Source organism: Scyliorhinus canicula, chromosome 8 (assembly GCF_902713615.1).
Source record: "Scyliorhinus canicula chromosome 8, sScyCan1.1, whole genome shotgun sequence".
Classification (NCBI taxonomy): domain Eukaryota; kingdom Metazoa; phylum Chordata; class Chondrichthyes; order Carcharhiniformes; family Scyliorhinidae; genus Scyliorhinus; species Scyliorhinus canicula.
The window spans coordinates 48,212,871-48,229,054 of record NC_052153.1 but is presented as its reverse complement, the minus strand read 5'-3'; the positions used below and the strand labels follow the sequence as shown (position 1 = coordinate 48,229,054).

At 43.0% G+C, this 16,184-nt stretch overlaps 1 protein-coding gene across 3 annotated transcripts in view; it reads left to right on the top strand.

Annotated features, from left to right (window-relative positions):
* Window positions 1–16,184, top strand: part of tnksa (tankyrase, TRF1-interacting ankyrin-related ADP-ribose polymerase a) — a 181,252-nt gene that overhangs the window by 77,763 nt on the left and 87,305 nt on the right. For 2 of the 3 annotated variants that reach the window (XR_005461565.1, XM_038804499.1), the window contains exons 5-6: window positions 3,037–3,112; window positions 13,406–13,453. Coding sequence is in view for 2 of the 3 variants with exons in the window: in XM_038804499.1 (XP_038660427.1) it covers window positions 3,037–3,112; window positions 13,406–13,453 (124 nt within the window). In the remaining variant the exon portion in view is untranslated. The remainder of the gene's footprint in view (window positions 1–3,036; window positions 3,113–13,405; window positions 13,454–16,184) is intronic. The other variant, XM_038804500.1, reaches the window with a different exon arrangement.

Here is a 16,184-nt window from a genome sequence, read left to right as displayed (position 1 = left end):
GGGCACTCGATAGCGGGTTGTTGGTTACCTGCTCAAACCGAGCATAGAATGCATTAAGTTCATCGGGGAGGGGTGCACTGCTGCCAGAGATACTGCTCGGCTTCGCTTTGTAGCCCGTTATGTTGCTTAGTCCTTGCCACAACCGCCGAGAGTCTGTCTGTGACTCTAGCTTAGTTTGATATTCTCTCTTGGCATCTCGGATGGCTTTGCGGAGGTCGTACCTGGATTTCTTGTATAGGACAGGGTCGTCTGCCTTGAACGCCTCAGATCTGTCCTTCAGTAGGGAGTCAATCTCGCGGTTGATCCATGGTTTCCGGTTGGGGAACGTACGTACTGCTTTCTTTGGCACGCAGTCGTCCACACATTTGCTGATGAAGTCTGTGACGGTGGTGACATACTCATTTAAGTTAGTCGCTGAGTTCTTAAATATGGACCAGTCCACTGTCTCCAAGCAGTCACGTAAGAGCTCTTCTGTCTCCTCAGACCAGCACTGCACAACCTTCTTAGCTGGATTCTCCCGCTTGTGTTTCTGCTTGTAAGCCGGGAGAAGGAGCATAGTCTTATGGTCTGAACATTTGCCATCAACCACCACCTTCTGTCTTCTTCCAACTAGCCAATTTCTGATCCACATCTCTAAATCACCCTCAATCCCCAGCCTCCGTATTTTCTGCAATAGCCGACCGTGGGGAACCTTATCAAACGCTTTACTGAAATCCATATACACCACATCATCTGCTCTACCCTCGTCTACCTGTTCAGTCACCTTCTCAAAGAACTCGATAAGGTTTGTGAGGCATGACCTACCTTTCACAAAACCATGCTGACTATCCCTAATCATATTATTCCTATCTAGATGATTATAAATCGTATCTCTTATAATCCTCTCCAAGACTTTACCCACAACAGACGTGAGGCTCACCGGCCTATAGTTACCGGGGTTATCTCTACTCCCCTTCTTGAACAAAGAGACCACATTTGCTATCCTCCAGTCCACTGGCACTATTCCTGTAGCCAATGATGACCTAAAAATCAAAGCCAAAGGCTCAGCAATCTCTTCCCTGGCTTCCCAGAGAATCCTAGGATAAATCCCATCAGGCCCCGGGGACTTATCTATTTTCACCTTGTCCAGAATTGCCAACACTTCTTCCCTACGCACCTCAATGTCATCTATTCTAATAGCCTGGGTCTCAGCATTCTCCTCCACAACATTATCTTTTTCCTGAGTGAAAGAACATACAAATTAGAAGTAGACCATTTGGCCCCTCGAGCCTGCTCCGCCATTCAATGAGATCACGGTTGATCTGATTGTGGCCTCAGCTCCACATTCCCGCCTACTCCCGAAAACCTTTGACTCTCTTATTAGTCAATAATTTATCTACCTCTGACGTAAAAATGCTCATTGACCCTGTCTCAAAAACTCTCTTCTACAGAGTACAGTGAAGATTCATGATCCTCTGAGCAAAAATATTTCTTCTCATCTTTTGTTTTTTTTATAAATAATTTTTATTGAAGTTTTTACAAAATATAAACATAACTCTATTAACGTACACCCGCGGTACCCCCCCCCCCCCCCCCCCGGTTGCTGCTGCTGTTGGCCTATTTCCCTACCGTTCCGCCAGGAAGTCCAGAAAGGGCTGCCACCACCTGATCACCACCTGCCTTGTACTGATCCCCTCAGGGCAAATTTCACCCTCTACAATTTGATGAACCCTGCCATATCCGAGATCCAGGCCTCCACGCTTGGGGGCCTCGCATCCTTCCACTGGAGCAAGATCCTCCGCCGGGCTACTAGGGACGCAAAGGCCAGGACCCCGGCCTCTATCGCCTCCTGCACTCACTGCTCCACTGCCACCCCAAAAATTGCGAGTCCCCAGCCTGGCTCGATCCTGGATCCCACCACCCTTGACACCGTCTTTGCTACCCCCTTCCAAAACTCCCCCAACGCTGGGCACGCCCAAAACATATGGGCGTGGTTCGCTGGGCTCCCCGAGCACCTAGCACACCTGTCTTCGCCCCCGAAAAACCTACTCATCCTCGTCCCGGTCATGTGGGCCCTATGTAGCACCTTGAACTGTATGAGGCTAAGCCTCGCACAGGAAGAGGAGGAATTCACTCTCTCCAGGGCATCCGCCCATGTCCCCTCCTCAATCTCCTCACCCAGCTCCTCTTCCCATTTACCCTTCAGTTCCTCCACCGAGGCCTCGTCTACCTCCTGCATCACCCGGTATATGTCCGAGATCCTCCCTCCCTCATCTTTTGTTTTAAATGTATCTTAAATTACCTGTGGGCTGGATTCTCCGCAGCCCCAAGCCAAAATAAATGGGAGCGTGTAAATGGGAGACCCCACAACTCACATGATGAAGGAGCTATGTTCCAAAAGCTCGTGATTCTAAATAAACCTGTTGGACTTTAACCTGGTGTTGTAAGACTTCTAACTGCGCCCACCCCAGTCCAACACCAGCATCTCCACATCATGTCTATGTGGAGTTTGCACTTTCTCCTCTTGTCTACATGGGTTTCTCCGGATGCTCCGGTTTCCACCCACAGTCTGAAGATGTGCAGGTTAGGTGGATTGGTCCCTTAGTATCCAAAGATGTGCAGGTTATGTGTGGTTACAGGATTACAGGGATAGGGCAGGAGAGTGGGCTGAGGGAGGGTTCTCTTTCAGAGGGTTGGTGCATATTCAATGAGCCGAATGGTCCCCACCTGTACTGTAGGGGTTCTATGGTACACATCATGGCATTTTTAGATGTTTTCCACATTGCACTTGTGTTCGAGTGCTGTGTAACTTTATGTACAGTGCTTTAAAATGGAGCCACAATGGCCAAACTTGTAATTAACAGCTGCTTTTCTTTCGACCATGTATCACTATAGCTCTGGGGACCAGATTCAGAGATTAACTTATAAATTTAATTCCCCTTTCATTGCCTTTGACAATGTAAGACCTTGCATTGTTCAAAACTCAATTTCTTCAGTTTGCTGAATCACTAATGCATTGAGAATTTTTTTCTTCACTAAATGTGTTTTCCTTTCCAGGAGCGGTAATGAAGAGAAGCTGATGGCATTGCTCACTCCATTAAATGTAAACTGTCATGCGAGTGATGGAAGAAAGGTAAGAACATATGCATGGTTTTGTATCTTAAATTACCTAAGCAGAGGAGTACAGGAACAGAACAAAGTGCCAAACCATGGTTTACTCAGAAGATTTGGGGTCTGTTTACCTAGTGTTCAGACCTGTAACAGCGTGTACCAGTAAATTGTCAGATCCTTAAGATCTTTATTGCCACCACATCACCCTTCCCCCAACCCACCCACACACACACACCCACAAATTGGAAGTTGGATATTTAAGTTAAACTTTGTGTTGTCACTAGGATTTCACCTAAAGCAAGCAAGTATTACGTTCACCTGAACTGTGGGAAAACAAACTGCACTTTGTCTGGAGAGAGCATCTTGTGATGCATAAACACAAGTAAAATACTGGTGCTTGTAGGCCTGTTGCCAATTGTGGCAATGGTCGATGCAGTTCAAGGTGTCGAACTAATGAGATCCCAAGACATGTATTGCGCAATATTTAACATATATGGTTTCAATGTTCTAATTTTTCCTATCAGCTATCAAATGTACTAAATAGTCTGATGACAACATCAATAGTGACATATTTGTTCGTCTGCAAAACAAGGGGTGTCAAACTTAATTTATATGATGGAAATCCTGGCATTTGGCATGAGTCACATTCAACAAAGCTATTTGGACACAAGGGTAGAAATTGATAAATATTGTGCCAATTTTACACCCATTGGTTCAATTTAACTTTGCAAGGACGAGTCTTGCGCACCAGTTTCAAGTCATTTTTCTAAAATCTAAGAATGACCAAATGGAGTGTGTGTCCCGCAATCTCCGTCTAGTTTTTCAAGTTCAGCAACTGTTCTCAAATAACCACTGGAGACCACTGAGGAAATGTTGGGGAAATATGTTGACCTCTTCTGTGGAACATTGTGGAGAAAGATTCAGCTGCTGCCAGCCCATACTTATTTATCCGACATCTCATTCCTCCTTGTATTCAAACTTGTGATGTAAATTCAAGGCTGCAGCTCCATGTATGCAGTGGGGATCTTCATTTGCCCACGAGTAGAAATAATCTTTGAATGTTTACCCACTATAAGGTCCCCAAGTTACACTCACCTCATTTCGACTTGCCCCTCTCTCTCTACCACTCCCACATGCCATGTTGTTGTTGCTATTCCCAGCTCTGCAGAAAACGCTGATTCCCAGTCCCACCACACCCCATTCCCCAGTCCTCTCTTACATCCCCAAAACCCTTCACAAATTGCATTCCCAATTCTTCTCCGAGGCCTGATCCCTGACTGCAGGAACATTCCCCAATCCCGATTTTCTTATCTCCCTACTCTCATATCACCATCTCTAAATTTCAATTCTACTATCAATCTCTTTCTCTCTGAATCTATGTTGCTACACCCCATAAAATGCCTGTTGTTTTCTGCACTAATCCTAGTCTCCTGCCTCCCTAGTCACTGTTCACCATTGCCTAACCCAATCCTACTCTCTCCTGTCCGTCACTTGCCCCGTAGCTGGTTCTATAAGACCAAAGAGAAAGGAACAGGAGAAGGTCATTCAGCCCCTCGAGCCTGCTCCGTCCTTCAATAGTCCTCATGTCCATTTTCCTGCCCTTTCCCTGTAACCCTCGATTAAGAACCTATCATTCTCAGTCTTAAATATGCACAAGGACTTTCACATTGGCAGTTTTCCAATCCTCCGGTTCTTCGCCAGAATCTTAAGAATTTTTGGAAAATTACAACTAATGCATCAATTATCTCTGTAACTACTTCTTTTAGGATCCAAACCATCAGAGCCAGGGGACTTGTTTGCCTTTAACCCCATTTGTTTGTCTAATACTACTTCTAGTATTTAATTCCTCCCCTGTATTATTTTGTATTAATGAGATGTTCGAAGTATCTTCCACTGTAAAGACTGATGCAAAATATCTGTTCAACTCCTCTGCCATTTCCTTGGTCCCCATAACTAACTGCCCAGATTCACTTTCTAAGGAGCCTATGTTCACTTTGACCTCTCTTCCTTTTTATATGTTCAAACAAGCTGTTATTGTCAGTTTTTATGTGCCCTAGATTGCTAGTTTGCCCCCATAGTTTATTTTTCCCTTTCTGTATTTTTTTAGTCCTCCTCTGCCAGATTCTGAATTTATCCCACTATTCAGAGCTATCGCTGATTTTTGCCTCATTATGTGCTTTTTCTTTCAAAGTAATACTTTTAAAAAACTTCCATGGTTGGTTTACCTTAGAATCTTTCCTCTAGGGCAGCACAGTGGCTCAGTTAGTACTGCTGCCTCATGGCACTGAGGACCCAGGTTCGATCCCGGCTCCAGGTCACTGTCCGAGTGAGGTTTGCACATCCTCCCTGTGTCATAGAACATAGAACAGTACAGCACAGAACAGGCCCTTCGGCCCTCAATGTTGTGCCGAGCCATGATCACCCTACTCAAACCCACATATCCACCCTATACCCGTAACCCAACAACCCCCCCCCAACCTTACTTTTATTAGGGCACTACGGGCAATTTAGCATGGCCAATCCACCTAACCCGCACATCTTTGGACTGTGGGAGGAAACCGGAGCACCCGGAGGAAACCCACGCACCCGGAGGAAACCCACGCACACAGGGGGAGGACGTGCAGACTCCACACAGACAGTGACCCAGCCGGGAATCGAACCTGGGACCCTGGAGCTGTGAAGCATTTATGCTAACCACCATGCTACCCTGCTGCCCTGTCTGCATGTGTCTCACCCTCACAACCCAAAATAATGTGCAGGGTAGGTGGACTGGCCATGCTAAATTGCCCCTTCATTGGAAAAAAAGAATTGGGTCCTCTAAATTTTTTTTTAAAGAATCTTTCCTCTCTGGGATATATTTTTGATGAGTGTCATGAATTACCTCCTTAAATGTCTGCCGCTGCTTGTTTACTGTCTTAACTGCTAAGCTAACCGTCCAGTTCACTTTCTAGCCTCATTTCATTGTAATCCCCTCTTTTTAAGTTAAACACAGTTGTTTCTGACCCAAGTTTCTCTCACTCAAACTGAAGATTAAATTCCAATGCTTTATTTATCATAGAATTTACCTGCAGAAGGAGGCCATTCGTCCCATCAAGTCTGCACTGGCCCTTGGAAAGAGCACCCTACCCAATCCACACCTCCAGCCTATCCCCGTAACCCCACATATCCATTTTTGGACACCAGGGGCAATTTAGCATAGCCTGGCCACCTAACCTGCACATCTTTGAACTGTGGGAGGAAACTGGAGCACCCGGAGGAAACCTACGCAGACAAGGGGAGAACGTGCAGACTCCGCACAGACAGTGACCCAAGCCGGGAATCGAACCTGGGACCCTGGAGCTATGAAGTAACTGTGCTAACCACTGTGCTACCGTGCTGCCCTAGTGTTATGATTACTACTTCAGAGGGGATCTTTTACTCTGCTGTAATTTATTAAACCTGCCTAATTACCCATTATCATATCCAAGTTCACCTGTTCCCTGGTTGGTTCCATGACATATTGCTCTATGACACTATCCCCAAAGCACTCTGAATTTGATGTCGTAAGCTACCTGTTCCAACGTGATTAACCCAATCAACATGAAGATTAAACTCAGTCACAATTATTGCTCTAATCTTTCTACATGCTATATCATTTGTTGATTTATACCCTTTCCTACAGTGTGGTTACTGTTTGGGGGTATCTACACTACTCCTACCAATGTCTTCTTTCCCTTGCTGTTTTTGGTCCCTACCCAAATGGACTCTACATCAAAGAGAAAGAACAAAGAAAAGAACAGCACAGGAACAGGCCCTTTGGTCCTCCAAGCCTGTGCCTATCATGATGCCCTATCTAACAACAAAACCGTCTGCCTGTACTCGGTTCCATATCCCTTTATTTCCTCCCTATTCATGTACCCATCCAGATGCCTTTCAAATGTTGCTAATGTGTCTACCTCCACCACATCCTCTGGCAGCGTGTTCCAGGCACCCGCCACTCTGTGTGAAGACCCACACTGCACATCTCCCTTAAACTTTCGCCCTCTCACCTTGAACCCGTGCCGCCTTGTAATTGACACTTCCACCCTTGGGGAAAAAGCATCTGACTATCCACCCTGTTTATGCCTCTCATAATTTTGTAGACCTCTCATCAGACCTCCTCTCAGCCTCCGACTTTCCAGTGAAAATAATCCCAGTTTATTCAACCTCTCCTCAGAACTAACACCCTTGTGACCAGGCAACATCCTGGTGAACCTTCTGGTTTAGCACAATGGGCTAAAACTGCTGGGTTGTAATACAGGGCAAAACCAGCAGCGTGGGTTCAATTCCCGTTCCAGCTTCCCTGAACGGGCGCCGGAATGTGGCGACTAGGGGCTTTTCACAGTAGCTTCATTGAAGCCTACTTGTGACAATAAGCGATAATTATTAACCACCTTTGCACTCTCCAATGTTTCCACGTCCTTCTGATAATGTGATCAGAACTGCACGCAATACTCCAAATGCAGCCTAACCAAGGTTTTACACAGCTGCAACATGTTTTCCCAATGCCCCGGCTGATGAAGGCAAGCATGCCACATGCTTTCTTAATCACCATGGCCACCTATGTTGCCTCTTTTAGGGAACTGTGGACCTGCACGCCCAGATCACTCTGTGTGTTAATGATCCTAAGGGTGCTGCCATTTACAGTATAATTTATACCTAGATTTCATCCTTCAACATGCATCACCTCGCATTTGTCCGGATTAAACTCCATCTGCCATTTCTGTGCCCAAGTCTCCAATCTATCCATATCCTGTTGTATCCTCTGACAATCCAACTCTGCCAATCTTCGTGTTATCCGCAAACTTACTAATCAGACCACCCACATTTTCCTCCAGATCATTTATATATACTACAAACAACAGAGGTCCCAGCACTGATCACTGCGGGACCCAGTAGTTATCGATCTCCATTCTGAAATAAACCCTTCCACCACTACTCTCTCCCTTCTGTAACCAAGCCAGTTCTGTATCCATCTAACCAGCCCACCCCGAATCCCATATGATTTTATTTTTTGTACTAGTCTGCCATGTGAGCACTTATCAAATTCCTTGCTAAAGTCCATATAAATTACGTCCACAGCCCTTCCTTCATCAATTTTCTTTGTCACTTCTTCTAAAAACTCAATCAAGTTGGTGAGGCATGACCTTCCTTGTACAAAACCATGCTGGCTGTCACGAACTAATCCATTTTTCTCCAAATGTGCACATATCTTGTCCCTCAGTATATTTTCCAAAAGCTTTCCCACCGGTGATGTCAGGCTCACCGGTCTATAATTTGCTGAATTATTCCTGCTTCCTTCTTAAACAAGGGAATAACATTGGCTATTCTGCAGTTCTCTGGAACGTCGACTGTGGCCAAAGAGGACGTGAATGTATCTGTTAAGGCCCCAGCTATTTTTCCCCTTGCCTCCCGCAGTAACCTGGGATAGATCCCTCGTGGTTCTGGGGACTTTTCTACCTTAATGCAATTTAGGATACTCAACACTTACTCCTTTGATATATTGACATTCTCAAAATCGCTCACACACCTATCCCTAACCTCAACATCCCTCTCCCTGGTGAATACCGATACATTAAGGATTTCACTCACTTGTGGTTCCATGCATAACTTACCTCTATTGTCCTTGAGTGGGCTACTCTTTCTTTTGCTACCCTCTTGCTCCTAATATATGCATAAAAAGCCCTGGGATTCTCCTTGACCATGCTTACTAAAGACATTTCATGGCCCCTTTTAACCCTCCTAATTCCACGTTTAAGTTCCTTCCTACTTTTACTGTTCTCAAGGGCTTCATCAGCTTTTAGATGCCTAGACCCATTGCATGCTTTTTCCTTTTGAGTAAGCTTCCAATTTCCTCGTCATCCATGGTTCCTGAATCCTGCCATTTCTATCCTTCAATTTTGCAGGGACATGCCTGTCCTGCACTTCAATCAACAGCCATTACAAGCCACATGTCAGATGTGGATTTGCCTTCAAATAGCTGCTCCCAATACACATTCCTCAGTTTCTGTCTAATCTGGGTGTAATTGGTCCTCACCCAATTAAGCACCCTCACCCGTGGGCCACTCTTGTCCTTATCCACGACTATTCAAAATCTTATGGAATTATGGTCGCTAAGCCCAAAATGCTCCCCCACTGAAACATCATTCACCTCGCCTGGCTCATTGCTCAATACAAAGTCGAATATGGCCCCCTCCCTGGTTGGATTATTAACATACTGTAACATACAGGGGCTGGTTTAGCACACTGGGCTAAATCGCTGGCTTTGAAAGCAGACCAAGGCAGGCCAGCAGCACGGTTCAATTCCCGTACCAGCCTCCCCGAACAGGCACCGGAATGTGGCGACTAGGAGCTTTTCACAGTAACTTCATTTGAAACTTACTTGTGACAATAAGCGATTTTCTATTTCTATTTCTACTGTATCAAAAAGCCCTTCTGGACACATCTAACAAATTGCTCTACATCTGAGCCCCTGGCTGCAAGGGATTCCCATTCAATATGGGGAAAGTTAAAGTCACCCATCACAACTACCCTTGTTTTCTCCACACCTTTTCAGTATCTGACTACACAGTTGCTCCTCCGACTCCTGTGGACTGTTGGGAGGTCTACAGTACACTTCCACCATTGTGATTTCATTCCTGAGCTCCAGCCATAATGCCTCACTGCGAGCTCCAGCCATAATGCCTCACTACGAGCTCCAGCCATAATGCCTCACTGTGAGCTCCAGCCATAATGCCTCACTGTGAGCTCCAGTCATAATGCCTCACTATGAGCTCCAGCCATAATGCCTCACTACAAGATCTCGTGTCCTCAGTTAACACAACTGTGATCTGCTCCCTAATCAGCAATGCAACTGCCCCACCTCTTTTGTTTCCCCTTTCTGTCATCCCTGTCAAGGTTGTCTCTCACAACTGTCTTCATTTCATCTCTTATTAACAGTGCTACCCACCACATGTTCCTTCCCTGTTGTCCTTCCAAGAGGTCATATATCCCTGAACATTAAGTTCCCAGTTTTGATCTCCATGTTTCTGGAATGGATATGAGATCAGATCCATTGACCTCAATTTTGTGCTGTCAGTTCTGAATGCTTCATGCATTAAGATGGAGAACCTTTAAGCTTGTCTTTTTGCCATGTTTAATCATAACTTTACTTTGTGCTGTGGCCCTATTTGCCTCTCATCCTTGATTGCCCTGTCTACTGTTTTTGCATTTTACTGTTCTTTCTTTCATTACTGCCTTTGTTTGTCTTTCATCCTGCATAGGTTCCCATCCCCCTGCCATTATTATTGAAACCCATCTCAACCACACCAGCAATTACTTGCCCTAGGCCATCAGTCCCAGTGCTGCCCAGGTGTAACTTGTCTACTATGTGCTGCTCCCACCTCCTCCAGAACCAGTCCCAATATCCCAGGAATCTAAAGCCCACCCCTTCCACCACCGTTCCAATATATCCTGCTACTTCTACTGTGACTAGCACGTGGCACTGGTAATAGTGAGATCACTCACTACCTTTTGAGGTCGTACTTTTCAACTTACTTCCTACTCCCTATATTTGGCTTTTAGGACCTCGCCCCTTTTTTTTAAACCTATGCCGTTGGTATTGATGTGTACCATGATCACTGGCTGTTCACCCTCCCCACCTGTAGCTGCTCTGAGGCACCAGTCACCCTAGCACCAGCCTTGAGTCTTGTTAGCGGCCACAGAAACACCTATCTACTCCCCTTACAATTGAATCCCCAGCAACTATTGTATTCCCACATTTTTACTCCTCAGTTCTGCAGCAGAGTCAACTGTGGTGCAACGAAATTGGCTGTCACTGCTTTCCCCTGAGAGGCTATCCCCCTCAACAGTATCCAAAGCGGTATATCTGTTTTTCAGGGGAATAGCCACAGGAGATTCCTTCGCTGCCTGCTTAGTCCTCTTGCTCTGTCTGGTGGTCACTCATTCCCTTCCTGCCTGTGGAGTCTGAACCTGCGGCATGACCACATCTCCATACCATAAGACATAGGAACTGAATTAGGCAACTCGGCCCATTGAGTCTGCTCCTCCATTCAATCATGGCTGATATTTTCTCATCCCCTTTTTCCTGCCTTCTCCACATAGCCTCTGATCCCCTTATTAATCAAGAATCTCCATATTAATCAAGTATCCCCTTATTAATCATACATGCTATCTATGATACTCTCAGCCTCGCAGATGCTCCACAGTGTACCCAGCCACCGCTCCAGCTCCGAGACCATGACCTTTAGGAGCTGCAGATGGAGAAACGTCCTGCAGTGGAAATGTGCCTGGCTTCGCATATAGAGCAGGAGGAGCAAACCACAGCTTTGAGCTCTCCATGCCATGACATACCCCATTGAACATTTAAAGGACTCTTAAAATTAAATAATATCAAGCACTTTTGAGTCCTTCTTCCCTTAACCTTATTAATACAGAATATAGCCCTTACAAACTATAAACCACAAAATAAAGACTTTGCTAACTATACGCAGTAATAACAGTATTAATACTCATCGTCTGTACTTACCCAATCAGCAGCTTCCACTTCCATTTTCTAATCCTGGCGTCACCTCAGGACCTCCGCCTCTGGATTGAATGAAGGTGTGCAGGGCTGCTCCTCACCAGATTTGTTTGCGCTCTCTGACCTCTGGTGCTCGGTACTGTTACCTGGTCTGTCTTTCCCCTTATGCTTCAAATTCCCAAAGACCTTAATTTTATTTTAAAGAGCAGAAGTATTCACCAATCCTACTCTCCAATCAGAAAAGAAGGGACTGATCACCTCCTCCCTGTTCACCAAACTCCAGTTGCACTCTGACGCAGCAAGGCAACTTGATTAGGTGCTGGATATCCGTATGGTGGGGGAAGATGTTGTGAGGAAGGACTGAGGATCTGCAGTGGCCTAGAATGAAAAAGATTCAGTTTTATGAATGTGAGAAACAATGACTGGAGATTTGGCAATCCTACGTCGCACCCTATGGGCCATTTTAAATTGTTCAGGTCAAACGTTTGGTACCTCTGCATTAAACCAATATTGAACTTGGTATAATGTATAAGCCACTTACTGTTGTAAAGAACATTTCTTCAGTAATACATACTGTTTGTTTTAGTCTTTGTTATTTTTACCATTGGGAAGCTTGTTTTGAATGTGCTTCATCATTTAGTATATCTGTCATAATAAGCCTGAATGATGGAGTACATTTCAGTAGAAGTGGTTTTCATCTGTGGGAGCAAAAGTTGATGAAGAGCAATCTTCATGTCAGCTTACCCCATCTTTCTTACTGTCCGATTTTTCCTAAAGTGGATTCACATTAGCTGTGAAATCCATGGCCTAATGTTTTTACCTGATAAGAGTGCAATGTGGCCTAGACAGGAGATAAAATCAAAAGAAATCTAGTTGGGAATACTTTTTGAGATTCCAGTGGCTTCCCTCAAAGATGGTGGTGTGCACTACATTTATCAAATAAGTTGATATTGCCAAACAGGCTAGATGCAAGTAACACTCTTATATAAACATTTCAGAACTAATGCTAAATTCTCTACTGTAACAAAGCCTGAACTATTATCAAACCCTCTCAAGGACAATTAGGGATGGGCAATATAAATGCTTCCCTAGCCAGTGATAAATATGCCCATGAAAGAATTTTTTAAAAATGGAATCTGAGAAGTTAGTTTTATCATAAATCATCAGAGCATTAATGGTGCATCTTTCACTGATATTTAATTTTTTACAAAATCAAAATTTGTTACCTGTAGAAAATTGACCACCCTATCAAATCAAAAATTTCCATTGGTCAGCTGGCAAATTGACCACTTTACTTGATTTATGTTTTAAGTGTCTGCTGCATTTACCGTACAATTATTAGGGTATTATAGTTTTCACCTGTATTCCATAGATATGTTGGAAATTGCACTGTCCCACGTTTTCAGTCAATATGGGAGAAGTCAATCATAAATTATACATTCAAAATTAATAAAATAAGCACTAGAAAAACAAATCAGTTGGCTTTTGCACTGTTAGTTTTCATTTTAATGGATGATACTTAAGTTTTTCTAGATTAAATGTGATACAAAGTAATGTGTTCAGTTTTGAACCAATGCGTAGTTACAAGGTATTTGCATGGGTTGCAGAAAATAGCTGCAATGACTCAGATAACAATGTTTTTTAATGAACTACTTCAGTGTTAAGAATGTTATACATAGTTTACTATCACTAATGTTTGGCAAAACACAAGCTCAGAGTGGTATATAGTGATTACTTTTACTAAATAAGAATTTTTTTTCATTTTTGACATTGCAGACTGCAGAACCTCACCCCATCAGTCTACGATGTAGAAATGGAAATATGGTACACTTCTTATGCACTATGGTTATTTACTGGTACTGCAGTGTCAAATCTACGGTCTGTGACTTGTTCAAAAATTTTATATCCAAAATTTAATGGATGTGGGATATATAAGTAAATGGCTGATTATATGTACAATTTAAGTATTGCAGCTTGCAGTGTTGCCAGCCCATGTATTACCTCCCTTTTGTTTCCCCTCCTTCTGTCCTAATGTCACCTCCATGGTTTCTGACAAAAATGCTTGATTTACAGTGCATTTTGGAAATGAATACCAACTTGTGTGTGGACCAGGTTGTTATTTTATTTGCAATTATGTTGCTGATATCTTGCTGAAGTAGCATGATTTGCTGGCTAAAATGACTCGTATGAAATATACAAAATATTTGGTTTCAAGATGTTTGTGACCAAGCGATAGCAATGATCATAACAAAAGTTAATACTTTTGAGTCCTAGCCCTCTGAGTGTGAATCATTTTTTAAAACAAATTTAGAGTACCCAATTTTTTTTTAAAATTAAGGCAATTTAGCATTGTCAATTCACCTACCCTGCACATCTTTTTTGGGTTGTAGGGGTGGGATCCAGGATTGTGAATCATAAAATAGTGCCAACTATTTTAAAAATTGATTCCAAATAGGATGGGCAGTGCACTTTCAGTTTTATGATCTGTGGTCAGGGCTGGTCAAATACTTTGTAGCGGGTGAGGACTCGGGAAATCTTGCAAAAGACATATTCAAACTAATGAAATTGCACAATTGACATTTGGCCAAATTTCATTGTTCGCTTTCCCATAACCTGGAAAAGCCTTGGAAAGAAGTTCACTCTAAGAAGACTCATGTAATTGAGAAATTATTTTTGTGCAGAAAAAGATACAGTCAAACTCTAGAATAGTTCCATATCTTCAGATTATAAATCTCCTCTTTGCAAAAGTGGCTTTAAGATTGATACAATTCTTATCTGCAGTCAGTTGATGTAATATTGGAATGTCATTCAGACATCCTGCCTTGAAGCCCTAAGCATGACTGCTACTTCCTTTGTTGGCAGACATGGCCGAATATTGACAGTTACTTTTGAATCACTCGCTGGATTCCAAGTTGAAATTGGAAGGGAGAGAAAATTCAATTCTTATGTTTATTTTGCATTCTATTGGATGATCAAGGCCTGTGATTCACACAGCATTTTACTGGATAAAAATCAATGTGAAAGTCGAGAGACGGCACATGGATGTACAGGTTTCCAAAAGGACACAAATTTCTCTCGTTAATTTTGTGGCAAGGTTGGAGACTGAATAAATTGGGCTTTGGTGAAATAATTTCTTGGGCTGCATGATGAAGGCTGGGCATGAAGGGATAATGCTGCTATTAATAGATTGCTGATGGTTTTTGCACATGATGTGTGAAATTTCACAAGCTGCTTTGCAATAGACCAGTGCAAGTTACAAGAATTCACATACTGTAGCTTTCTTTCAAGATAGGAACAGTGCAATAATATAGGAAAATGTCTAACTTTATATTTGAACAAACTATTACTTGTAATAAATTGAAAAGGGAAAAGAAATCCTGCATTGCAGTCATCGTTGAATGTCTCGCCCTACCATTGGGATCCTTGAGGGCTATTTTGTAGACCAACAGGACTACAGCAATGACATTCCATCTTGATAAATTTAAATACACCTACATAATGCTAAAAGTGTAAATACAAATATTTTCCTTGATGTAAAAATGCTTACACTTGACTTTTGTTTCCTCATTAACCTATTTCAAAAGTACATAGGAATCTGTGCATCACTAGATATTTAGCAAGTTGTTAACACACATTCAACTGAAAAAATATATAATTCCGGTCTGGACATTCAGGTTCAAGATGGAAACTTTATGGAGGGCATGGTTTCTAACCACTTGCTATTATGACTTGATTGTTTCTTGATTATGTTTGTTATTGAGCATTTTGCATTTTCTTCTTTCTCCTCTGGAGCATAGTTATTCTATTATTAATTATTTTTGCCTGTTTTCTTTCTGTCGTCTGATATTGGGGTTCTGTACTTTTGTTATTCTCTTTCCACCTCGGTTTTTCCTGCCATTCGTCTCTTGCTCCCTACGGATGGAGTGTTCTGTATTCAACACTTTGCTAAACTAGGTGACAAATATAGATTCACTTCCAGAAACTGTCCCTTAATTGAAAAACACAACGTACAATTGATTCACATGCCTATTACTTAGCAAGTTTGCAGCTTTCATCCCTTGAGGTTGGAAGATCCATAGGAGTATGCTCAATATTACTGAGGTTCACATTGTGATTACAGGTCACCTAATGATTGATACTGGTGGAGAATCTCAGTCATTATTTTCCATGTGCTATTTTAGTTTAATTTTTTTCAGCTGAGTAGTTGTGTTGTCCTGTTTTTAATTTAATAAATCTAGCATATTTTAACCATTAATCAGGCTGCTGTAGGAGCTTTATTTTCTTCCTTATCTCAGACTTATTCAAGGCACAGAAGGAGGTAATTTAACACTAGAAGTCCATGCCGACTCTCTGTGGAGCAAACTGATCAGTCCCAATACCCCACCCTATCCCAATCGCCCTACAAATCTATTTCCTTCAAACGCCCACCCAATTTTCTTTTGAAGTTGTTGGTTGTTTCTGCTTCCACTATCCTCATGGGCAGCAAGTTTTAGATCATTGCCACTTGCTGTGTTTAAAAAAACTCCTTCACATTCCCCCTGCATCTTTTGCCTAA